This window comes from Carcharodon carcharias, chromosome 11 (assembly GCF_017639515.1).
Source record: "Carcharodon carcharias isolate sCarCar2 chromosome 11, sCarCar2.pri, whole genome shotgun sequence".
Taxonomy (NCBI): domain Eukaryota; kingdom Metazoa; phylum Chordata; class Chondrichthyes; order Lamniformes; family Lamnidae; genus Carcharodon; species Carcharodon carcharias.
This window is the reverse complement of record NC_054477.1, coordinates 39,977,103-40,004,148: the sequence shown is the minus strand read 5'-3', so window position 1 is coordinate 40,004,148 and position 27,046 is coordinate 39,977,103. Positions and strand designations below refer to the sequence as shown.

At 41.2% G+C, this 27,046-nt stretch overlaps 1 protein-coding gene across 2 annotated transcripts in view; it reads left to right on the top strand.

The window, feature by feature from the left end:
* nbeaa (neurobeachin a) overlaps positions 1-27,046 on the top strand; it is a 1,069,212-nt gene that overhangs the window by 961,128 nt on the left and 81,038 nt on the right. For both annotated transcript variants that reach the window (XM_041199054.1, XM_041199053.1), the window contains exon 48: positions 1,815-1,982. In XM_041199054.1, the coding sequence (XP_041054988.1) occupies positions 1,815-1,982 (168 nt within the window). The remainder of the gene's footprint in view (positions 1-1,814; positions 1,983-27,046) is intronic.

The following is a 27,046-nucleotide window of genomic DNA, read 5'->3' as shown; positions in this document are numbered from 1 at the left end:
GTCAGTGCCCATAGCCTTTCAGTGTCCAGTGCTTTCAGCCATTTCTTGATATCATGTGAAATGAATTGAATTGGCTGAAGACTGCCATCTTGACCTCAGGAGAAGGCCAAGATGGATCATCCACTTGGCATTTCTGGCTGAAGATTGTTGTAAATGCTTTAGCTTGTCTGAAGTGAACATTACTTGCCACTTATCAGCCCAAGCCTAAATGATGTCTAAGTCTTGCTGCAGGCAGGAGAAGTTAAACTGAGATTCATTGTTGTTTAAGTGAATTTAAATAATCCCATGGTGCTTTCTGAAAAATGCTGGAGGTTCTCCTAGTGCCCTATCCAATATTCTTCCCCAACTAAAACCAGCCAAATAGACTGATCCTGTATCATATAGTTGCTTGTGGGACATTGCAGGGTGTAACTTGGCTGTTGTATTTGACCTCAGAACAAGAAAGTACATTTCGGAAGTTATTCTTTGACAATGAAGCACAATGTGACATGCTGAGATTTTGAAAGGCTGTGTATAAATGCAAGGTTGTCTTTTATTTTTCTTATTCCCTTTCTTCTATTCAGGCGGTTCAAATGGAGATTTTGCTTTATCCATACCACATAACTATGCCACATCATCTGCTTTTGCTTTGCAAATGGGAGCAGTGATTACTGGACGCCTTGTGTGTTGTTAGATTGTATAGTTTATCCTTCAGCCATACCATTTCTCTGCTCTGACATTGTCAAAATAAACAATGCTGCTGAATTTAAACAACGTTTAAAATTTCATTAAATTGTTCAATTTGGCATATGGCATAGTATATCAGAAATTATTTTTTATTAAAACAACATAGTTTTGGAGATTCATTTGACAGCTATTTCAATGATGAGGTTATACCTTCTGAATTGTTTCAATTCTTTTATAAGAAGCTTTGGTCTAGTATTGTTGCCAAGCTCTTATACTTTAGTTAAATTACTGCCTTGTTAAATAGAATTATTTTAAATAGAATTGCTAAATAGAATTGGCATTGTTTTAGGTTGGGAATGCTTGGTCAAGTTTAAAACAGTGTCCAGCGAGTTAGCCCAGCGCTTTGGTCTTTGTGTTCTAATATTCATCACGTGAATATCTGCCTATTGTTGTAAGTTCTTGAGAGCCGCTTAAATATGATGATGGCAGCTAAAAATGTCAACATAATTCAATGAACTGTGCTGACTTGACCTTGAGAATGAGTACATTATGATGATTTGTATTTTCTAATTCTTAAATTATTCGGTGAGCAGAGAAAATGAAAATGTATGAGGCCAGACTGCAGTGATTTTATGTGATCAGGCACATCTGTCATACATTTTCTTAAAGGAATAATATTCCGTTTTTGTCTGTTATATTTTAAAATTGTTCAAATCTCCACACAGATAATGCTAATTATTATAATTTTCTTTATTGAGATTTAAATATTGCTTAAATAATAACATTTAATGTTTTGCATGAGCTTAGATATTTTGAAGCAAATACGATGATATAATTTTTACATTTTACTCAAAAGTGTAACCATTATGTTTCTGGGCAACATCGTAAAACAGAAATCAATTTGGTGGTTTCATGAATCAAATTTATCAACATTTATACTGTATTTTGAAAATGTTAAAAGTATTCCAGTGTAACAAATTTCCATTACTGCATTAAATTTTTTTTTAGGGTGTGTAAGGAGTGAGAGAAAGAAAACCAAAAAGCAAGCATAAAGGATACAGGCTTGATAAATATTTTACCATGTGAATAGTAATGCAATAATGTTATATAGCTCTATTGTTTTATTATTTTTAAATGTTTTCATGCAGGGTCTGGAAAGTGAATTTGTTTCTTGTCAATTGCATCAGTGGATTGACCTTATTTTTGGATACAAACAGCGAGGCCCAGAGGCAGTACGTGCTCTCAATGTTTTCCATTACCTGACTTATGAAGGTTCTGTGAATCTAGACAGTATCACAGATTCTGGCATTAGAGAGGTAAGATTTAACAACATAGCAGATGCAGTAATCACTGTATTTACAGCCTTTCTTTTTTAGAACTTTCTATAAGTGTGTTACCAATGTTATGCAGTAGAGACCTGTTCAATATACACCCTTCAAGGAAAACCTTTGCACTGAATATACAAGGAATATTTGTAACTAGTTGAAACAGTGGGCTGAATTTTCATTGGGCTGAGGATGTGAGTTCGGAGGCAGGCATGCTGGCAATTTCGATCTACTGGCTGGTGTACCGGTCTACCAGCATGTAACCGCCTCAGACGTATTTTCATTGAGGCTGACTTGGTCAGTTTTGGGGGGAAAGAGGGCATGGTGGTGATGGCTACCCACCCTCCATAGGTGGGAAGTTAATTAGGGCAATCAAAGTGTCTATCAAGGGCGCTTATCAGACACTGTTTGGAATTTTCAAACAGCAGGCAGGCCCTCCCACTGAGGCCAAAGTCCAAGCGAAGGTGGTGGTGGGGACCTTTCGCTGGCATTTCCATGTTCCCAACCCTCGTTTTGTCCTGACAGCGGAATTGGGAGCTGGGAACAAACATTCAGCCCAAGTCCCAAATACAGTGTGTACCTTGTTTCAATATATTTGAGATAGCATGTTTATTTCTCTATCAGCTTAAAATCATAGTATTTTCCTACTTCTGCTCCTACGTTTTATGGTCTTGATACAGCATTTAACCAATTGTGCATATGCCTGTGCCTGTCTATCCAGCCTTATCATCCTCCCTTTCCCTAAACTTTTAAGAAGTGTGTGTATTTCTAATATTTATCCAGTTGCCTTTGAAAAGTTATTACTGATTCTGTTTCCATCACAATTTCTGGTAGAACATTCTGAGTTCTCCAAACCTTTGGATTGCTTTTCAGCCTGCACTTCATACTTTGTTTCTTTTGGATAACCACCAGAACTGTTTTCTAAGCTTTAGGGGAGTTTTTGGAACCTCAGTAAAAGCTTTGGAAATCTGAGAATAATCACATATAATTCACATTGCCTCTGTAGAAGTCACAGACAAATCATTAAGCTGTTGAATTCACCTCGTTTATGCCATGGAAATGCTGGATTTTTTTTCACAATTTAAGGAAAAACCAAATAACCACCAAGGAACATAAATGGGTGTACAGCATTTACTCTTTTATTAAATGTAAATTGGAATAAAGTTTGCAACATTTGTCATGGCATAACAAGCTCCCATAAATAAATAGTTGTGGGAGATTAATGTTTTCAAAATTCACCCTGTCTTTTCCTTTAAACCCAAAATATGTCAACCTCTTAGCTCCCAACTGTTGAAGATAACCTACCTGAACAAAATATCTGCAGGGGACAATTGCAGTCAGCTTTGAAATCATCAAGGCACCCCATGTTGAATTATTGCTTCCTCAACAGTGACTATCTTCATCCTTTATGTATTCCTTTTTTGGACAACTCTATTTGAAGGTCACAACAACATGATTTTAATGGGCACAGATAAATCCTTTTAGGTATATTTTTGCACCATTTAAAGCTGTGTATATGTGCAAAAAATCTGCCACTAAAAGACGAAACTCATCGTTATCACTAATGTCATGGTATAGTATTTCACTACATCAAGCTGTGTAAAATGAGATCACAAAAAACCCTTTTAAACATTTGGGCTGTTGAGTAAACTTACACTGAGTAATGTCATGTGTGAGATTTCCACAAATAAATATCTTAATGACAGGTCAATTAGTGAGATGATTAAATTAAGCTTATAGTTTCTTTACACAGTTTTAAATTGATAAAGTTAATGCACATTGTTTCCATCAAGGGTTTTTTTTGATTTATGTCTTCAAAACAGTTTTGTCAATGTACTGTGCCAGGTTTTTTCTTGAACAAAAGAACCACTAAGGGGTTTTTAATATTTATTCAGAACATTATGAATATGTGCCAGCTGGTATGCAAAGCTTAAGAGAAATACGCGCTGAAACTACAGTGCACCAGTAGAGCTGTGGTACAGTGCTACAGATATCCCTAGATATTTACCATCTGTTGTGTGCAAAATAACTAAAAATACACCACTATAAAAAGGAGCATTATGAATTTTTAAAAATCTCAAAGTCACGTAGAAAACCTGCAGAAGAGAATAATAATTTACATTATCCAACCATCCTTTTTGATTTTCATTTTGTACAAAACACCAGCTTTAGTAATCCTTTAAGTGTTGCCATAGCAAACTTAAATCCAAAATATAAGCAGAACATTTTCTGTTGAAAAACTAAAGCAGTATAAATAGAGACGGCAACAAACCAAGTAGTTGTGGTTTCACATCCCATGACTGCCTGCCACTCAAATTCGCCTGTTATAGTTGGGATAAATTTTGTTAGTTCTCTGTCAGGCTGTGTAAGTAGAATGTCTCTTTGAAGCAGAACATTCTGCCAAAAGGGAGAATAATGTCTTTCCCTGCCAAAAATATGTCTCTTGTTGGCAGATTATAGAGCAACATAGGCATGGGTCATGGAGAACCCTGCAACCTTGTCTGACCTACCTAATAGATTTTAGAAACATAAGGAAGGGAGAATTAACTAAAATGTGCATGTCCCATATGTGCTGTATCATGCTTCAGTGACATAGGTTTTCTTCAAATTTTTCTAACTTTTGTTCCAACGTCCAAAACGTTTACAACATACTCCTATTGTTCTCCTTGGATCAGAAGGTAAGACAGTGCAGTCCATGTATAACTCCACAGGTATTAACTGCCACTTCTTGGTCGACTCAGCAGACATGTATGATCGTAAGGATATTGACTTCTTTGTGACTGCTTTTCTCTTGCTATGCTGAAAAACTCACTAGCAAGAAGAAGATAAAATGCAAATGACAATCAAGATTCAAGTTCGAACTCTCTTTCCTTAACCAAGAGTCCTGTACTCATGCACAGTAGGCGTTGAGCTGCTAATGTGCTATGTAGTATGAATATTTTATAATTCTTAGCGATCTGTACAAACTGAGGCCATTTTGTTTACTTGGCTTTACTATTATCCTAAACATACAAACAATACAAAAAATACAAGAGATTTGGGAGTGAGATACCATCATTTGAAAATGACTGATCTGATTATATGTGTGCTTTCTGCTGATTATTGTCTGCCTCAACTATCAAAACAATTCCTAGGATTACCTTACATCCCAAGTTAGTTAAACTTTGTAACTTAAAGTTCAATGTGGTATAAATTATACCATTTATACACAAAAAAGCTTTATGTGGGCTTTTATTTAAAATGCTTCAATCACATGCACAAACATAACTCCAAAATTTGCTTCATGCAGTTATAATGGAAGAGCTTTGGGTAACATGTTTCTGAGAATTTGAACACTGAAATACCTACAATTACCCTATGCATTCATGATGAAATGAAAGCTATGCCAGGCAGTGTACATGAATTTCTTCAAGAAGGAGTTATGGGGGAGCGCTCCTTGATGATCATATTATTCTCTCTTCTACCACCAATTGCTTTCTTCCTAACACATGTAAATACTACTGGAGGTTAAATACTACTGGAGGTGGCATGGCCGACATTTTCAGCAGATTTTTCTCACTTACAACCTTGTCTAGGGGCTACATTGTGATGAGGTGATGGATTATCTTGTTGCTTCAGTGCTCAGAAAGGAGTCCAGTTGTTCACTGTCTACGTTAGTATCATCTTATATGTGATGTTAAGCCAAATTTGCAGATCCAATTGCAAATATTACATATGAATTCACTCTTGGGGGCGGGGGTATGTGGTGAGGGTTGGTGAAGGCACTGTCTTTGTAGCATGCTCACTTGTCCTGTAGGGACCTACCTCTGTTCTCCTCAAAAGTTGAGGTTGCTTGATGACAGCAACTTCTCCATTTGAACCTGTGCAAGGTTTGTTTCGTATATAGTGGGCTCCAACCTACAGGCTCGGAGATAGGCTTTCAGATTGTCTTTGTATCTGTGTTTGGGACGTCCTGTGGTGTGGAGTTTCCATGCCCAGCTAGCTGTAAAATACCACCTTTAGAACAGAAGAAATAGGAGCAGAAGTATGCCATGTTGCCTCTTGAGCCAGCTCCACTATTCAATAAGATCATGGCTGATTGTGGCCTTCTCTCCACTTTCCTGCCTGACCCCCACAACCCTTGAATCCCTTATTGATCAAAAATCTGTCTAACTCATCCCTGAATATATTCAATGAACCAGCCTCCACTGCTCTCTGTGGAAGAGAATTCCAAAGACTGACGACCCTCTGAGAGAAGAAGCTCCTCCTCATCTCAGTCTTAATTGGGAGGCCCCTTATTCTGAAATTGTACTCCCTAGTTCTAGATTTCCCCACAAGGGAAATCTAGGACACCTTTAGTGCAAACCACATGATTGACCCGGTGAACCTGAGCTCTGATGAGTATGTTCTCAATACCAGATATGAGGCACCTTGGAAGAACTACTTTGTTAGGAAAGTTGTTCTGCCACTTGATGTTAAGCAGTGAAGGTCAAATACACTTAATTGCTTTATGTGACACTGATAAGTTATCCATGTCTCACAGCCATATAGAAGTGATGTGAGATCTGCTGCCTGATAGATTTTGATCCTTGGTTTTGAGACAAGCTCTATCTTTTCTTTAAAGCCTATGGTTGAGTTTGCGTTTGAGTGATGTCATCATCCAACATAGTGTTGTTGGAGAGGATACTCCCAAGATGACGGAACTTCTGAATTGAGTTGAGGGGTCTTTTGTTGCTTGTGACTATGGGTTCTTGATATTTGTGGCCAGGAGCAGATTGGTACAAAACCTCTGCCTTTTATAAAATTATAAAATCAAAGCATTCTGAAGCTTTTTTTTATTAGTTCATGGATTGCAAGCATCACTCGCTTGGCTTGCATTTATTGCCCATCCCTAGTTGCAATTGAGAAGGTGGTGTTGAGCTGCTGCAGGCCATGTGGCGTAGGGACACCCACAGTGCTGTTAGGCAGAGAGTTCCAGGATTTTGACCCAGTAATAGTGAAGGAAAAGCAATATAGTTTCAAGTAAGGATGGTGATAGTCACACGACTTGGAGGAGAAATTGAAGGGTGGTGGTGTTCCCATGCACCTGATGCCCTTGTCCTGCTAGGTGGTAGAGGTTGCGTTTTTGGAAGGTGCTGTTGAAGGACACTTGGTGAGTTCCTGCAGTGCATGTTGCAGATGGTACACACTGTTGCCATTGTGCATTGGTGGTGGAGGGAATAAATGTTTAACGTGGTGGATGGGGTGCCATTCAAGCAGGCTGCTTTGTCCTGGGTGCTGTCGAGCTTCTTGAGTGTTGTTGGAGCTGCACTCATCCAGTCAAGTGGAGTGTATTCCATCACACTCCTGACTTGAGCTTTGTAGATGGTGGACAGGCTATGAGGATTCAGGAGATGAGTTGCTGTTCACAGAATTCCCAGCCTCTGACCTGCTTTTGTAGTCACAGTATTTATATGGCTGGTTCAGTTCAGTTTATGGTCAATGTTAACCCCCTAGGATGTTGATAGTGGGGGAATCAGCAGTGGTAATGCCATTGAACATCAAGGGGCAATGGTTAGATGGTTGGGCAAAACAGTCGACAAACAGCTGGAGTGAGTTCAGTGATAGCGTAGTCAGCGGCAAACAGGTTCAACTGAGTAGCTGTTCTATGATCTTTGTGTAAACCTTGAGCCTTTGCAGATTGAAGAGGTGATCATCTGTCCTGAACTGCATATGTCAAGAATATTAAGTGCATACAAGAGCATAGCTGGAAAGTAAATGGTAAACAGAACTGGAGCCATTATGCTGCCTTGCTTGGTGCCATTGGTGACAGGAAGGGCATCTGATGAGACAGCATTCTGCACCACACTGGCCATCGCGCCATCAGGAAATGAGCAGATAATCCTGATTATCTTTTTAGGGCAGGCATATTTGTACCTTGCACAAGGCTTCATGGACTACTTTGTCGAAGGCCTTGGTCAGGTCAACGAACATTATGTGGAGATCCTTGTTGTGTTTGTGTAACTTTCCTTGAACCTGAAGCACTGGAAAGATCATTTTGACCGTTCCTTGTCCAGCATGAAAACCACACTGTGATTCTGGGTACACCAAGTCTGAAGATGGGTGACAACCCTGTTGAGAATAACTCTTACAAGAATTTTTCCTGCTGTTGAGAGTAGTGCCACAGATGGACTTGCTTTCCTTCCATTTGTACAGGTGAGTTATGGAAGCATCCTTGTAATCTTGGGGCATAATGCCCCTGTTCCAGATTAACCAGAAGAGGCTAGTGAGTTTTCTAACCATGTGAGCTCCTCTGTACTTGAATACTTCCAGTAGAACGCCATCAGCTCCCAGAGACCTACCCACAGACAGCTGCTTTATGGCTTTGCTGATTTGGGCTTGAGATGGATTGAGGGCAAGCTTGTCCAGCATGTGATGCTGTGTAAGTGATTTGTCTCACACTGTGGCTTCTTGGTTCAGCAGGTGTGGAAAATAGCAGTAAATACTCTAATGCAGCAACTTACTAACATTTCCAGGGACTTATCTGCTCCCTCAGACATTCCCAGAAACTTAAGTGCTGAAAAAGGTCATCCATGAGCTTCTACCCGGCAAGTCACTTGTGTACCTTCTGATATCCACGCTGCAGCACTGCTGAGGTTTCCACATTGGAACTGGTGAGCTTTGTGGACATTCCACCAGGAGCCTGCCATACATCTCTAATGAGCTGTAACCCAGGCAAATGGGTGGAGGTTGGAGCAGACATACAGGAGAGAGAACAATAATGTCCCATTGAAACTTTGCCTTGAAGAATAAAATCTGGGCCATAATGCCTGTTTTGATTTTCATGAAACAAAATTGTGCTATCAAATACCCTGCAATTTATTTTCATTTAATTGGAAAGAGAATGCAGGCCACTTAATAAAAGGCGAATTATATAAGGATATTTCATTTTGATAAAATGATGAGGCATGTACATCCATATTCTTGAGAACCACCTGTCTTTTCCGGTGACATTGATACCAGTTCCAAACACTAAAACTGTTATTGAGTAATTACACCAGCATTGCATTGGGTTGGGTTGACGGAAGTGGTTAACAGAATGCTGGAAGTAATTTTTAAGTGAACCACCTGCAAGGTTATGTGGCAGGACTCTCTTGATTTACATTCCATTGAATGGTATAAAAATCAGACATGTTCTACAAAAGGCAGATGATCCACTCCAATGTGTTACCATCCAGGCATCGAAGGATTTTGAATCAACCAAAGCAGAATGAAAATTACTCCCACAGTCTGCTTTGGTTAATTGAGCAGGCTTTAAAAAGTTGGTTTGTCAGTAGCAAGCCATCTGTGGAAACTAATCATTCCAAATACTTGGTCTTAAGCAGTGATCTACTTTGGGCAGCAGTGCAGATATTGTCAGCTAACTAAAAGTTTTAATCTATGGTAATGTAGCATGATCCTAATCAAAGTCCTCCCTGACCAGGTGCAGTGTATTAATGTGACTGAAAAATTCAAACTCTGGTCCAGATTTTCACTCCCAGGTCAGAATTGCAGATTCGGAACGTTTCCTGGCTCCGCAAACCCAACCCAGGAAGAAGAGGCTTGGAAGTTGGGATTTTTGCTCTGTTTGGGTGAGGGCGTGTGGGGGAGGTGGGTGTGGACTGCAGGCTGAATTAGAAGTCGGGTCTGCCACCTCATGAATGAGTGCAGAGGTTGCAGTGCAGAGGCAGGCTGGCCGAAATGCCTGTCTCTGTACTATGGCACTGTGAATAAATTGAAAAAAACAATAAAACAAAGAACAACCCTCCATCCCTCACCCCTCAGCCCTGCATGCACTCCACATGCCCCAACCATGCCACCACATCTCCCCATGGACACTATATAGGTTGACCTGGTCAACCTATGCCCATCCCCCATGGATCCTCATACTCTCCATACCAACCTATGCCCCTTTACCCATCCCACGGCCCATCAAAACCCCTATGCCAACCCATGTCCCACACATAGCCCCAAGGCTCATGCCAACTTAGTGCCACCTCATGCCATCCCATGAGCCCCACCTACCACCCTTTGCCTTCACTCCATCTATGCAAACTCAGCTTGTGTGCACCATGGGAAAACCTCAGGAGCCATGCTGACATAAAATAAATGTATGTATCTATTGATGATATTTTGTGAAAAAACACTCATTGATTTAAACATTCAATCCATAGAACTTTCTTCAAATAATCTCTCATGAAAACAAACATTTCACTTAAGTGCTTAATCCCTTCCCTTATGAAAACAAACATTTCACTTAAGTACTTAATAGCTTATGAAAATAACAGTTCTATTCTATAACCACTTGGAGCTGTCAATCAAACTGCTCACTTAGCAGGCATCCCACAGTGAGAATGTTAGGTTGTAAAATCAGTCATGCAGCACAAATGCTATAATGGTAGCCCTAAGGTTTATGTCAACAGACAGAGTTAAATAGCCAGTACTGATTTTTTAAAACACCACACTTTTTTAAAAATTTAAAGCCCAGCAGCTTAAATCCCTTGACAGCTTTGACATTCCCAATGAGTTTTAGCAGTTCTTTGACAGGTTTGACAAATCTTTGACAGTTTCATTGTTCTTGACTTAAAAACATATGAACATCAGAAATAGGAGCAGGAGTAGACCGTTAACCCTTCAAGCCTGATCTGCCATTCAATAAGATCATGGCTGATCTGCCCAGGCCTCAACTCCTCTATCATGCCATAGCCCTCAACTCCCCAATATTTCAAAAATATATCTACCTCCTCTTTAAATACTTTCAGTGATCTAGCCTCCACAACGTGCTGGGGTGGAGAATTTCAGACATTCACTACCCTCTGAGAGAAGAAATTCCTTCACATCTCAGTTTTAAATGAGTATCCCCTTATTCTCTAACTATGTCCCTAGTTCGAGGTTCCCCCACCAATGGAAACATCTTCTCAACATCTACCCTGTCAAGCCCCCTCAGAACCTTGTACATTTCAATAAGATCACCCCTCATTCTTCTAAATTCTAATGAATAAAGGCCTAACCTGTTTAGCCTTTCTTGATAAGCCAATCCCTTCATCCCAGGAATCATCCTAGTGAATCTACTTTGAACAGCCTCCAATTCCAGTATACCTTTCTTAAATACAGGCACCAAACTGTACATAGTACTCCAGGTGCGACCTCACCAACACCCTGTATAGTTGTAACAAGACTTCCCTATTTTTAAACTCCAACCCCCTAGCAATACAGGCCAAAATTCCATTTGCTGCTTTAATTACTGACTGCACCTGTGTGCTAGCTTTTTGTGTTTCATGCACAAGAACACCTGATCCCTCTGTGCTGTACTTGCCCACTCACCTAACCTGTCTATATCCCCTTGCAGATTCCTTATATTCTCATCACAACATGCCTTCCCACCTATTTTTGTATCACCAGCAAATCTGGATACATTACATTCTGCCGTCTCCTCCAAGTCATTAATATAGATTGTAAATAATTGAGCTCCTAGGACTTATCCTTGTGGCACTCCACTAGTTACATCTTTCCAACCTGAAAAAGACCCTTTAATCCTAACTCTGTGTCTTCTGTGTGTTAACCAATCCTCACTCCATGCTAATATAAAGGCAAAATACTGCAGATTCTGGAAACCTGAAACAATTCAGGCTATGAACTCCTATCTTGTGCAATAACCTTTTATGTGGCACCTTATTGAATGCCTTCTGGAAATCCAAATACACCACACCTACCAGTTCCCCTTTATCAACTCTGTTTGTTATATCCTCAAAGAACTCTAGCAAATTTGCCAAACATGATTTGCCTTTCACAAAACCATGTTGACTCTGTTTGATTGTGTTAAGCTTTTCTAAATGTCCTGTTATTTCTTCCTTAATAATGCACTCTAGCATTTTCACAATGACAGATGTTAGGCTGACTGGCCTATAGTTTCCTGCTTTGTGTCTCACTCCCTCCTTGAACAGGGGTGTCACATTCCAATCCACTGGGACCCTTCTGGAATCCAGTGAGTTCTAGAATATTTTGACCAATGCCTCCACTATCTCTGCAGCCACTTTCTTTAAAACCCTTGGATGCAGGCCATCAGGTCCTGGCAACTTGTCTGCTTTTAGTCCCATTAGTTTGTCAAATACTTTGTCTTTCATGATAGAGACTGTTACAAGATCTTTCCACCAATTAGCTCCTTGCTTATCTGATATTTTTGGGATGCTTATAGTGTCCTCCACCACAAAGACTGCAAAATATTGGTGAAAATTATCTACCATTTCCCTGCTTCCCATTATCAGTTCTCTAGTCACATCCTTCAAGGGTCCCACGCTCACTTTAGCCACTCTCCTTTTCATATACCCGTAGAAGCTCTTGCTGTTTGTTTTTATATTTCGTGTCAATTTACTTTCATAATCAATTTTCTCCCCCTCTATTAGCTTTTTAGTCATCTGCTGCTGGTTCCTAAAAAAAATTCCCAATCCTCTGGCCTACCACCAGTTTTTGCTGCTTTGTATGCCTTAATTTTTGATTGGATACTCTCCTTGATCACATTTGTTAACCACGAGTGGTTCAACTTTTCATCAAGTCCTTTTTCACCGGGATAAATTTTTGCTGAGCGTTATGAAATATCTGCTTAAATGTCTGCCACTGCTCATTCACGGACCTTCCCCTTAGTCTATTTTCCCAGCACGCTTTAGACGACTCTTTCTTCATATCTCTGCAATTGCCCTTATTTAAGTTGAGGACACTGGTTTGAGACCCAAGTTGCTCACCCTCAAACTGAATTTGAAATTCTACCATGTTATGATCGCTAGCCCCAGAGGATCCTTAACTATGATACCTCTTATTAATCCCATCTCATTACACATTAAAATAGCCTGTTCCCAGGTAGGCTTTGCAATGTATTGCTCTAAGAAACAATTCCTGATGCACTCTACAAAATTATCTTCCATGTTACCCCTGCCAATTTGGTTTGTCCAGTCAATATGCAGATTAAAATCACCCTTGACAATTGTAGCGCCATTCTTACATGCCTCCATTATTTCCCGATTTATACTTTGTCCTACAGTGAGGCAACTCTTTGGGGGTCTATAGACAACTCCCACCCATGGCTTCTTCCCCTTGCTATTCCTTATTTCCACCCAAAATTATTCCACATCACAATATATTACACCTATATCATTACTCACCACGACACTGATACCTTCCTTTATTAACAAAGCCACCCTACCTCCTTTTCCTTTTTGCCTATTTTTCCAGAATGTCGACAGCTTCACAGATCTTTGACGGTTTTGATGCTTCCAGTGAGTTTATGCACTATTTAAGCACATTCATGTCTACTTTTAACAATCTCAAAGGGCACCTGACCTCTCCCAAAAGGGTACATTATCTCCACCAAGGACACCTGACCTCTCCCAACCGTGTCCCAGGACCATATCCAAAAGAGTACCTTACCTCTTTAAAAGCATACTCTGGCTATCCAGTCAAATCCATGAGGTTCAGACCTGCTCTTACCAGGTCTGATCTGCGCACTTCAGATTTCAGGCACCTATCTCACCAAAATCACAAGTGAATGGGGGATCTATATGGGCAGCTGCCTCCTGCAACCATGGATGTGCAATTTAGAACTGCCCTCCATTCCTCCCTCCTCCCCAGCCAGTGAAAATGGCAGAGGCCAGGTTCGGGGAAGGGACTCCTGGGATTCAGGTCCCTGCTCCATCTGTGCAAAATTTCAGGCCTCCATTTTCATTGCACAGAAACCCACAGAACAGTCTTAGCAACAGTCAAAGCCGTTCTACTTTTCCATCAATATAGGAAAATTCACCATGCAAACCTTATAAAACTTATCCTCAGCAAGTACCAGCACATGTAATTATTTGCGGATTCGGGATCCTGCAAGAGGCCCCAATTTACCTTATGATCCTTGGCCAGACCCCAGGACATGAGGGGAGATCCAATAGGGACCAATAATGTTTTGTTTAAATAAAGTTTGAGATTCAAGACAATTACTAAGTGAACAAAGCCACAAGATTACATGGGTTTGGAGCAAACAAAAATAAACTTTACAAGTTCAGAAAGATACAGCAACTTACAGCATTTATTTTAGATGCTAAAGTTCAAGGTAAGTATGAGCTACAGGTAATCCGTGGTCAGACACACCACACTACACAATACATGACAGATGCAACCAAAACAGATTCCATGGATTTGTCAACAATCTGCACAGACGTTTGTCGCATTGTGAGTCAACCAATCTCACTAAAACTTCGTCTCTCACCAGGGTTTCAAATTTCCATATTTGAAGACCTGGCCTTGGAGTTCACTTCAAAAGTTGCTCCCATTCAGGTGTCTTCAATAATACATCGCAGGGTTTCAGTCTCATTTTCTGAGATCTTTAGCTGAGCCAAGCAGTAGAGCACTGCTCCAAAGAGTACCTTTGTCCCAACGGGGATCTTCGGGGTTTCTCTTGCACCCATTTCGCTCAAAGTCTGCTCCCTGCAGCTTGAATTTTAAGCTTATCACTCCACTCCTTTCTTTAACTTCACTTAAGGGAACCTATTCCTGTCCCCTGTCTCCATTCCTTACCTGAGACTATCTTTTTAGACCTTCTCCCTGTCCCCCTCCCATGTCCTGCTCGCTGGGATACACTTTTACAAGATAATGGCACTCCGCATCAGGTCATCTGACTTGCGTTTTCACGCTGTTCTGTTTCTTTTCTTCTGCACAGGGCCGGTCCCCGGCCTAAAGAATGTAAAAAAAAACTGAACTGCGTATGTGCAGCATTTCGCTGGCACATGCGCACGAGGCCTGAGAATCATGAGGAGTTCCTGACATACAAACTAAAGGTAAGTATTTGAGTTCCTTAACAGTGTTCTTAAAAAATTACTGGCCTGAAATTTCAGTGTGTGGATATTTAACATGTTTCAAGTTTCTATTTCTGCCATAATAGAGAAGCATTAACCCATTGGTTGATTTGAAAATTAGTTCATACAGTCTGAAATAAACTACAGATAACCTTTAATTTTGGGAGGTCTAGTCCATCAACAAAAATGCAGTAGAATGGACCTCTTGGCCACTCATGAAGCCGGCTATACAATAATATAAAAGCAAAATACTGCAGGTGCTGGAAATCTGAAGTAAAAGCAGCTCTGAAAAAGAGTCATATGCACTTGAAACATTAACTCTGTTTCTCTCTCCACAGATACTGTCAGACCTGCTGAGTTTTTCCAGCATTTTCTGTTTTTAAACCTGCTATACACCCTGTCCCAGGTTGCAAGATAGGTATTTGTACCACAGTGTGCATCAGTGGTATCACCTGGAAAATGAGTTACACCATTCTGCTCTAGTGTTGCATTGAGGTTCAGGAAGGGGCATCCTCAGGCTCATGTAGAGATTGAACTCAAGAGATCAGAAGCATCCTTCTTCATTTTGACATCTTTTCTAGGCTCATAACAGTGCCTTAAACCTATCAAGAGCCAGACTGGATGGAAAGTCCCAGCGAGGCCCAGGAAGTTCTTTGGCCTTGCCCCATGAAATGGAAAGGCAGGCAGTAATTCTGCCCATTTCCTGTCCCACTGGAACTTCCCAGCTACCACCTCCTCTGCACTCTTCCCCCATTGCCCCTAGTATTTATACCACTGTTGCATCCAAAGCAAGATAACAATTTCAGCCAGGTAGTGTTTTTCTTTAAGTAACTAATGGCAAAACTGTTTTTAAACCCTGTGCAGTTTTTTTGTTGGCTTGACTTGAGTTTTGCTTTTGAAATCAAGTCCAGATTCTTCCCTGAATTTGTGGATGGTTTGCCCATGAAATGACAGGATTATCCATAGCTAATAATGCAATGTGTTAAGTTATTTCGCAGTGTTATTATTTTTTTTAAATGAAAAGCGCCATGGTTGGCAAGAAACTAATAAAGTCATTTCACTCTTATAAAGGTGCAGCAATAAATACAATAACGTACTGTTATTGAGCTATTGTTTAGTGAACTGGAAGTGGTCAAGTCAGTGACATTAACTCAATCTAATCTAGTGAAATAATGTAAGTTTTAAGTGCAGGCAATAATAGTTGGCTAATAATGGATAGTAAGGAGTTACTGAAATGGATTTTAAAATCAATGACGTGGAATGGCCTGCTCTCATGGTGCTACATAGCGAGTCATATCTGCAAGCTCAAAATGTGTATTCACATTAAGACTTTCTTTCCCCTTCAACAGTCATGTCATATACAGGGTATATAAGACAAGAAATTATTCACTATTTTTTAATAACACTCTTGTACCATGTATCTAAATAAGTATGATCTTGCATCATAAATTTAATTTTGGTGCAGGTCCTTTTTTGTAAAATCATTCATACCATTTTGCCATATATAATGAAAAACTAGTTTCACCACACAGTGAAGAAAATAAGAGTTTGAGGGAAATATTGCAGTATTATAATAGGCAACAATAGATATCGCACTGCCTGTTTAAGGCAGGAGCTCAACACCGCCATTTGGATGACAGTTGTAAACATGGCCATCACTGTGGGGTTTTTGACATCACTTGAACCCCTAAGCATTTGTTTTTTAATTCACTAAGTGGTATCCATTATTCTTTATCTAAATCGTTCCTGGTGTAGGTCAAATCACAAAAATTTTGTTACCAAAGTTGCTTTTCGCCTCCCACCCCCCTCCCCCCGCCCCACAAATTATTTAGAAATTCCGACACTTCTGAGATGCATTGAACATCGACAACATTGTTAAAATAGAAATACAGCATCTGATTCTAGTACTGCGGCTATTTAAATCACTTTTTTCTGTTTTGTTTCGAAAGTAATCTATAAAAACCACTATTCGATTTTTTTTAAAGTGACATAATTGGGAAAATATTTTTTCTTGATTATAATTAGAAGAATCTTTTTCTTATTACTGGTGGAACAAATTCTTTGGCGCATTGAGAGTCAACAAAGAATGCACTGGTGTTTGAAAACAAAGCGAACCGAACTGTTACATTTCACCTTATTATTCTTTTTTTCACTGTTGTCTGTTTGTTTTCCTATCACAATGATGACTATTCAATGTTGAAAGAAAATGTTCCACAGTTTGATTATATCCCCCAGCCATTCCTTGAAATGCCTGCAATGGAAGATATTTTCAGATGTGATGATCAGCTAGAGGGCATTGATTCATTCATCCCTGACAGGTGAAACCATGGTTTTCAGTGCTAACCACAACGATTATGGCATTAAAATGTAAAGAAATTAGAGGAAACAAATAATTTTTTTCCTCATGTCAAATTATAAACTGACACCTTCTCACAATAAAAAAGCTGATGTTCGGACAATTTAACCATACTAATACCTGAAGAAATATTGTCAGACCACACTATTTAAGGTAGTGTTCTTGTCTTGTCCTGCATAGAAGGGATCTGATACTGAAATACTTGAAGTTGAACTAAAATTCAATGTCCGGAAATTCCACAACACACGATCTTTGTAAATTCACTTGGTTAAGTAAGGTTTTATGACGGGTTTTATGCTGCATAATTTATGCTCTTGGTTTTCAGGCTGGGGTGCAAGGTCTCCAAGGGTGTTTGAATGATTACCAAATTTCTTTCTCTGTCCACAGATCTTTTCCTTTATCAGTATTTATGATTTACTAATACATTGGGCAGAATTTTCCCCCTGTCGGGGGGGAAGTTAAGAAGCAGGCGCATGCAGGCGTGCCTTCGATCGGTGCCCCCAATTGGGGGCATGCCGCCATTTTACGTGGGCGAACCAATTAAGGCCCGCCCAGCATGACGTCCGCCAGGAAGCGCTATACGCTCCCTGTGCAGGCGTGGGGGTGGGAATTCCCTAAGCCAAGAGTGCACTCATCTCCCTGAGGTGCTGTCTCAGGGAGATCGGCGTCACATTCAAAAATATTAAAAATAGAAAAATAAAATTTCCCTGACATGTCCCCTCAGGTGACACTGTCACATGAGTTGGGAGATGTCCATCATTTTCAGTTAAACTTTTATTAAATTTTTTAAAACCTACATGACACCTCATCCCGCCCGTGGATGAGGATTCATGCTTCTCTGAATCCCGCCAGGGCTCCCGGCCTCCCCACCAACCTTAAGTTTGGATGTGCAGGTCCTTGAACTATTGCAATTACTTTTTAAATGGCCTCAATTGGCCATTGACAGGTTGGCAGGTGCACAGATGATTCGGCTGCGCCTCCGCCGACCTGAAAATTGAAATGACGCGGGATGATGTTGGGAGTTCCGTCCGACTTCATCCTGAGTCAGCGTGCGGATCCCGTCCCCGCACACCGACCGGGAAATCCTGCCCATTATTTCTGTTACATTAGGGAACAATGTATTTTGTTTTGATGGGATCCTTTTACTTTGGTAGCTGCCTCTGGTTTTTAGAACTTGAGACAGGATGTCCTCACCAGCATGCCAATAATTACAGGAGATCCCCAAGAATATGTGCTGAGTTTTAGAGTTTCCTTTATAAAAAATTAAAAATCCTTGGCATGGACTATTTTGAAGTGAGCACAGGGTGTTGTGTTAATAGTCTGCTGTTTGGTTCACCATGAATGCGAAAGGTGTTCTTGTGAAGAAATAGGTACACTGCAGGTTGTTTGTTTATTTCTGCATTTGTATTTTTTTTTAATTCATTCATAGGATTTGGGCATCACTCACTTTGCCAGTATTTATTGCCCATTCCTAATTGCCTATGAGAAGGTGGTGACCTGACTTCTTGAACCACTGCAATCCATGGAGCATCAGTTACACCCAGTGCTGTTAGGAAGGAAGTTCTAGGATTTTGACCCAGCGACAATGAAGAAACACTAATACAGTTCTAAGTCAGGATGGCGTGTGACTTGAAGGGGAACTTGTAGGTGGTGATGTTCCCATGCATGTGCTGCCCTTGTCCTTCTAGGTGGCAGAGGTCGCGAGTTTGGAAGGTGCTGTTGAAGGGGGCTTGCTGAGTTGCTGCGGTGCATCTTGTAGATGGTACACACTGCTGCCACTGTTCGTTAGTGGTGGAGGGAGTAGATGTTGAAAGTGGTGGATGAGGTGCCAATCAAGTGTTGCTGCTTTGTCCTGGATGGTGTCAAGTTCCTTGAGTGTTTTTTGAGCTGCATTCATGGGTGAAACAGCTGAAGATGTTTGGGCCTAGGACACTACCCCATGGAACTCCTACAGTGATGTCCAAGGACTGACATGATTGACCTCCAACAACCACAACCATCTTCCTGACTCCAACCAATGGAAAGTTTTCCCCCTGATTCCTATTGACTTCAGTTTTGCTAGGGCTCTTTGATGCCACATAGTCAAATGATGACATGATGTCAAGGGTAGTCACTCTCACCTTACCTCCCGAGTTCAGTAATTCATATTTATGTATACTCGTATGTAGTTCTTTTGTCCATATTTGGACTGTAGTATAAGCGTCTGGCACATATAGGGTTACTATGAGACTGAGTACAGTATCACTCACACAGTGATGTAAGAAGGCACATGACCCAGATCCAGGGTCAGTATGGTGTTGAGCAAGGACATGTATAGACCTAAGCAGAAGACAGCTCCTAGCTTGTACCCATTACTGTACATGTGTAAATAGCTCTGGTAGTTAATAAAGGCTTAAGGTTAGCCTACAGAAGACAATGGAGACTTCTTTAAGACATACTGATCTGTAACCAACACCCCCACAACATGGTGGCAGCAGTGGGATAAAAACCCAGAACCCCACTAAAGTGCAGAGGCAAACCAAAATGCTGGAAGACTGAGAAAATTCAACAAAGCATTCTGATCTGAAAAGAATCCCCTAGAAAAGCAGAGGAGAAATCACCAGGAAATGCTCCAGAGAAAGGCCTGGAAGCTGAAAGTGGAGATTTAAAATTCCTTATTTCTAGAGAAGAGTTCATTGAATCTACTTTGGAAGTCTAGCTTCAAAGTGCAGAGTTGACAGAACAGAGCAAAGATGAGCTCAATCCTTTGAAATTCCAGGCTGCAGCAAGTTCTGAGAACTCCTTTAAGTAATTCAGTGTCAGAAATGACAATTGAAAGAAGCCCTATGCTGAAACCTGATCCCCGAGTTGGAGCCTGAACACGTGACGTCCGAACTCATCCAAAAGGGAAAAAAAAGAACAAATTATTAAATATTTCTAGAACATTGCAACTGCCCAGCTCAGTTTTTTTTAAAAAACAAGCAGAAGCTCCAATTTGACCAACTCGGCAGTTTACAAAGTAAACAGCTGCACAAAAGAAGTCGGCAGGCAGTCATTGTTAATTTTTTTTCAAGAAGGTACACATAGGGTTACTGTGGGACTGAGTACAGTACTGCCCACACACTGATGTAAGAAGGCACATGACCCAGGGCCAGGGTCAATCTAGAGATGGACAGAGATGTGTATATACATAGGATGGAGTCAGCTCCATACCTGCACCCTCTACCATATGTATGTATATAGTTATGAGTTGTTAAAAACTTGCTGTTAACATATTCAAGACTATGAAGCCTACTTCATAATGTTGACAGGATTCTTCATCGTAGCTGCGTCCAGATCAAAAACCCTTGCCTTTCAAGAATGTTGAAACAAACTCTCAACTGAAGCTACAGACATGGAGAAAATTCACCAAAAAGAAAAAGCTTTAGAGATAAGAGCCTGAAAGCAAAAATGTAGGAGTTTTACTCCTGCATAAGACTGCATTGAATCTTAGTTGGAAGTCCAACTTCAGCAAGCAGAGCTCACAGCCTGCAAGGATGAGATTAGTATTTAATTCCAGGCCAGCCAGTTGGAAGAAACCCTTTGCATTCATTCAGTCAGAAGTGCAGTTTGAAAGAAACCTGTCGCTAATCCCGAGCCCCAACTCTGAGTTTCAACATGTGGCTCCCTGGTTCGGCAAAGAGAGAAAAACAAATTAATAATTAATTTTTTTCTACTTTGTGTACCTTGCAACCATCCGATTTCCCAAGCAGCAAACCTGTGGTTTTTAACAATGCCTTCCGACTCGCAGCGCTATACCGCTGATTAAATTATGTTGGCAGCCTGTCGACCCATGCAGCCATTGTAGGCAGAAGCATACTGCCCCCATTTTGGAAAGCCTGCCAAAAACCAGCAAGCGCAGGAAGATCTATTGTTTGGCTATGAATGGCGACACCATCTTGGAAGGCTGTAATCTCTTAAAGCTGTACCCACACATTTGAAAATCTTAAAAATGGATCACAATTCCACACATGCAGCCCCACTGAGATTCACCCATGGCCAAGATTGGTCACAGAATTGGAGTCTTTGGAGGAAAAGATTTATAAGATACAGTATTACTACAAGTCTAAAAGAAAGATCAGAAACAGAACATATCACTTATTTACTCAATTGGGGCAATTGCAGACAGCATCATTGCATGACAAGCTATCAATGAGTCATCTACCAAATATGATGTTTTAAAATCCTTCTTTGTTTATTTCAACCTGAGATCCAATAAAATACTGGAGAGAGTCAAATTTAATAAGAGAGTCCAACTGCCCGGGGAACCAGTTGATTCCTTTATAAGCAAACTCTACAGGCTGGCAGAGGGATGCAAAAATAGCATTTAAATGTCTGAGCTCATTCGAGACAGAATCGCGATGGGTGTTGCAGACGATTCACCCTCCGACCTCCTACAAGCTAAAGATGATCTTACCCTAGGCAAAGCAATCCAACTAGTTAAACTGTCTGAGCTATGTGAACAACACAGGACCATCCTAAGGGGAGAGAATACACTTGGGGCAGAACTCAACCCTCAGTCCACCGATATCAGGCCACAGCAATGCAGGGACCATCCATGTCAAGGAGAACAATTCCTGAACCAGCCAGCAGAATGACCTTGCCAACACTGTGGTGCCAAGTGCCCTCGCAGCAAAGGTTAGTGTCCTACAAGAACTGCCCAATGCTTCCACTGCATCCGACAGGGACACAGGGACACTTCAGTAAACTGTGCAAGTCAAAACCCCAGCACCACACAGATAGCCCAATGGTAATCCACAAGGTCAAGACCGAAAACCCTGAAGACATATAACCGTGTTTCCTGGATGACACCAGAGAATGCAGCTCTTCCTTTTGGAATCTTGACATCCTGGTAAATGTCCATCAAACAAATTTTAGATTAGGTTCAGGTGACAGCGTAACAGTCCTGTCAGACAATGAACTGTGGCTGCAAGGTCTCTGGATCCAAAGGACAGACACACCACTATAGAGCAGGGGAAACCTGACTACTGGTCATCAGCATGATCCTTGAACCACTGAGGTGTGGCAACAAACAGATCTTTGAGCTGATGCACATTGTCCAGAATCAGCCTTTCTCTCTTATGAGTATGGATGCTTTCGTAGTTCTAGATTTCCTCCAGATGGCAGAAGATGTTAAGACTAACACTGTCGTTAGCCAGCTAGAACAGCACAGTCCTGAGTCCTCGAACACTAAAGAGTATTCAGACTCTGATTTTACCTGCGATCTTCCTTCTCTTTTCACTGAGCAGGTTTTTCCATCACCATTCGAGGTCCTGGTAAGACCAACATACCACACAGGAGATTACCATAGCACCTCTGGTGAAAGTGGTACCAGAGAAGGATCAACACCTGAGGAGCCTCTACCTCCTTAGCTTACGGTGATAGCACAGTTGGTAGACACACTGTGTGCACATGGCAACTTGAAGCCAGGGTGCCAGAACCACAAGGGATGCTGGAACCTTGTAGCAGTCTCACACTATCAACAACTAAAAACAAAGGTGAGCATGCTACTCAATTTTCTTGCCATAGAAACATCCTTCCTCGGCCTCAGAGAGCTTCCCTTTGGCTCAAACGGAAAAAGAAGAAAAGGCACAGCTAGGCAGACGAATACCATTTTCATCCACCCCACAAGAAATGATCAAGAGTATCAAGCATGCACCATCAAATCAGCCAGACCAACCAGGCATGGGTTTACCATCAAGCAATGGAAGAAACCATAACCAAATGCAAACCCAATCTCCAAGCCAACAACACAGATCAGAACCACCAGAGCCTACCATTCACCCAACAGAATGGTAAACAAGATGTGGAGGGGTTAAAAGGCCTCCAACCATCTGAACCTCTAGTTTCAAGAATTTTAAGGGAGAAGATGGGGTAGCAAGAATGTTGTTAATTTTAATATTGTAATAGCAATAACGTTGGAATAGCATTAATGTTGTAACAATAAGGTAAGTGCACAAGACTTATAACAATGTAAGACTTGAAGTAAACTAAAGTTTTTTCTTATTCATTCAAGGGATATGGGCATCACTGGCTAGGCCAGCATTTATTGCCCATCCCTAATTGCCCTTGAGAAGGTGGTGGTGAGCTGCCTTCTTGAATTGCTGCAGTTCATATGGTATACATACACCCTCAGTGCTGTTAGTGAGGGAGTTTGAGGATTTTGACCCAGCAACTGTGAAGGAGCAGCAATATATTTCCAAAACAAGGTGGTGAGTGAATTGGAGGGGAACTTCCTGGTAGTGGTGATCCCATGTATCTGCTGCCCTTGTTCTTCTAGATGGTAGTGGACAGGTGTTGTCGAAGGAGTCTTGATGAGACCCTGCAGTGCATCTTGTAAGTGGTACTCACTGCTGCCACTGTGCTTCAGTGGTGGAGGGAGTGAATGCTTGTGGATGGGGTGCCAGTCAAGCAGGCAGCTTTGTCCTAGATGGTATCAAGCTTCTTGAGTGTTGTCGGAGCTGCACTCATCTAGGCAGGTGGAGAATATTCCATCACAATCCTAACTTGTGCTTTAGAAATCGTGGTCAGGCTTTGGGGAGTCAGGAGGTGAGTTACTCGCTGCAGGATCCCTAGCCTCTGACCTGCTTTTGTAGCCACAGTATTTATATGGCTCGTCCAGTTCAGCTTCTGGTCAGTGTTAACCTAGAGGATGTTGATAGTGGGGGATTTAGTGATGATAATGCCATTGAATGTCAAAGGACATTACTAAAATAACTCTGTATCCATGGGATAAAGATTTGGGGGGGGGAAGTGTAGTGGTAGGGTCTGGTACATAGAAAGTTAATGTGGGACTGAGTATAGTACTGCCCACACAGTGATGTAAGAAGGCACATGACCCAGAGTCAGGGTCAGAGCTAGAGATGGACATAGATGTGTAAAGACCTAGGATAGATACCTGTACCGTCGACTATATATATGTATATAGTTATGAGTTGTTAATAAAAACTTGCTGTTAATATACTCCAGACAACGAAGCCTACTTCTTAGTACCAGAACTGCAGAGTTTAGATCTGATCCATTGGTTGTGGGATTGCTTAGCTCTGTTATTGCATGCTGCTTCCGCTGTTTGGCACGCAGGTAGTCCTGTGTTGTAGCTTCACCAGGTTTACATCTCATTTTTAGGTATGCCTACCTGATGCTGCAGCTGTCATGCCCTTCTGCACTCTTCATTGAACCAAGGTTGATCCCCTGGCTTCATTGTAATGGTAAATTTGAGGATATGCCGGTCCCTGATGTTACAGATTGTGGTTGTATACATTTCTGCTGCTCTCAATGGCCCATAGCATCTCATGGATGCCCAGTTTTAAGTTGCTAGATCTATTTGAAATCTATCCTATTTAGCACAGTGGTAGTGTCACACAAGGCAATGGAGGGTATCTTCATCTCCACGAGGACAGTGCAGTGATAACTCCTACCAATATTGTCATGAACAGATGCACCTGTGACAGGTAGATTAATGAGGACAAGTTCAAGTATGCTTTTTCCTCTTGTTGGTTTCCTCACCACCTGCTGAAGACTCGGTCTAGCAGCTATGTCCTTTACGATTTAGCCAGCTCAGTCAGTAGGGGTGGCCACCGAGTCACTCTTCGTGATTGACATTGAAGTCCCCCACCCAGAGTACATTCTGCGCCCTTGCTGCCCTCAGTGCTGCTTCCAAGTGGTGTTCAACATGGAGGAATGCTAATTCATCAACTGAGGGAGGACAGTAAGTGTCCTTGTTTGACTTGATACCATGAGACTTCATGCATTCCCAAGTTGATGTTGACATCTCCCAAGGCAACTCCCTCCCAAGTATATACCACTGTGCCGCCACCTCTGCTGGGTCTGTCATGTTGGTGGGACAGGATGGTGATTGTGGCATCTAGGGTATTGCCTGTAAAGTATGATTCCGTGAGAATGACTATGTTGGGCTGTTGCTTGATAAGCCTGTGGGACAGTTCTCCCAAATTTGGCACAAGCCCCACAAGTAGGGAGAACTTTGCAGGTTTGACAGGATTGGGCGTGCCTTTGTCATTTCCGGTACCTAGGTTGATGCCGGGTGGCCTATCCAGTTTTAGATTTTACAGCTGTTTGATACAACTAAGCCACTTCACAGGGCACAGTGTCAACCGCATCATTGTGGGTTTGGAGTCGCATGTAGGCCAGACCAGGTAAGGACAGCAGATTTCCTTCTCTAAAGGACGTTATTGAACCAAATGGATTTTTTATGATAATCGCAAATTATTTTGTGGTCATCATTAGACTAGCTTTTAATTCCAGATTTATAATTGAATTTAAATGCAACGAATTGCCATGGTGGGATTTGAACCCATGTTCCCAGAGCTGGATTACTAGTCCAGTGATATTACCACTATGCCAATGCCACCCCTACAAAATACTTATAACACTAGAAAAACAATATGTTGTGCTTAGCATATGGAATTTAGAATGAGATGATAATTGATCTGAAATTATGACAACTGTTAGGATCCCTTTAGAGACCAATAATTTAGACAAAAAATTGAACTTCCATTTGATAACTGAAAGGATGACATGAGAAGATTTCATGTTTGAAGACTTTTCCTTGATTAAACAGACTAAAAGCACCACTGACTAAATACTATTCTTGTAGGCAACTTTAAACTTCAGAACAGAATTTCCCCTTCTGTTTTTAACAGAACCAAAAAACCCAATTCACAGGTATACTTTACACTATCCCTTATGTAGTCATTTGATTTTCACAGACCCAGTCCAAAGTGATTCTTAGCTCTCCAGGGTTTCTTCCATCCCTTTCCTTTCCCAGTCTGAGTAACTTATAACCCCAGAACTGTCTTTCATGATGAGGGTTTTTCCTGACGATTCTCCCTCTATTGCAAGCTAGAAGAATCTTCCATTTCATTTCAAACCCTCACTATCTTGGTCTTTTCAAGCTGAGCGCGAGCTCCCACCTACATTCCTACATATTGAACCATAGGACCTTTAGCTGCTCACTCGATCCCCAATCCTGGCAGATTTCCATGTTTGTTGGCTTCAGAGATATCTAAGGCCCTTCCCCTCTCAAAGCCCATCTCTGCGGCATCGTGACTCATGTGGGCCATGTGTCCAGGTAGAAATGCTGATTAGCCAAACTTGTGGCACCAACTCTCTTTTATCTTGGAAGTAAATGAACAGTTTAAAGTGTAACTGTTTAAAATTCAACGTTCTCAACACTTTCCTGGGACTTTGGAGACTAGCAATCGAACCCCTTTAAACACAAGGGCTGCTGCTAATGTCTGCAAGAGTGAACACCTTGTACCTTCTTTCCAACAAATGACCTTGACCTCCCTTAATCTCTAACAGCCATGTCACCCAGGCCTCTTGTTAGGTAGACTTCAGAACAGGCCACATGACTTCCTTCATTTGACTCTAAATTAAAGAAACAGTCCCAAAACATAACAATCTCATATAACCTCATATTTGTAACACCCCCCACCCGCCCACCAAGATATGAAAAGATTTGACCATAGTGATGACCTTTTTAAATCCACTATTCAGTATATAATATTGAAAACACTGTAATCACAATCTTACTACATACGGTACGTAATATTCTCCCCCCCCATGCTGTCACATTTTGCCATTAAACAGAGCTTCCTGATAGCATCACAAGATTGAACCTATCTCAACCAAATGTGTGCAACAGTTAGGAGTTCAAGTCCACTTTTCATAGATGTTTCAAGTTCTTTCTCTCGTGAATGAAATTTTGTTTTGCTGCTTGTAGCTTCACCCTCTGTTATACATCATAGTAAATCTCCCTCCTCTTGTTGAGTAAATTTCAAGCATTTCCCTAGCCTTGGTTAAAATATTTGCCAATCATTTCAGTCTGGGGAAGG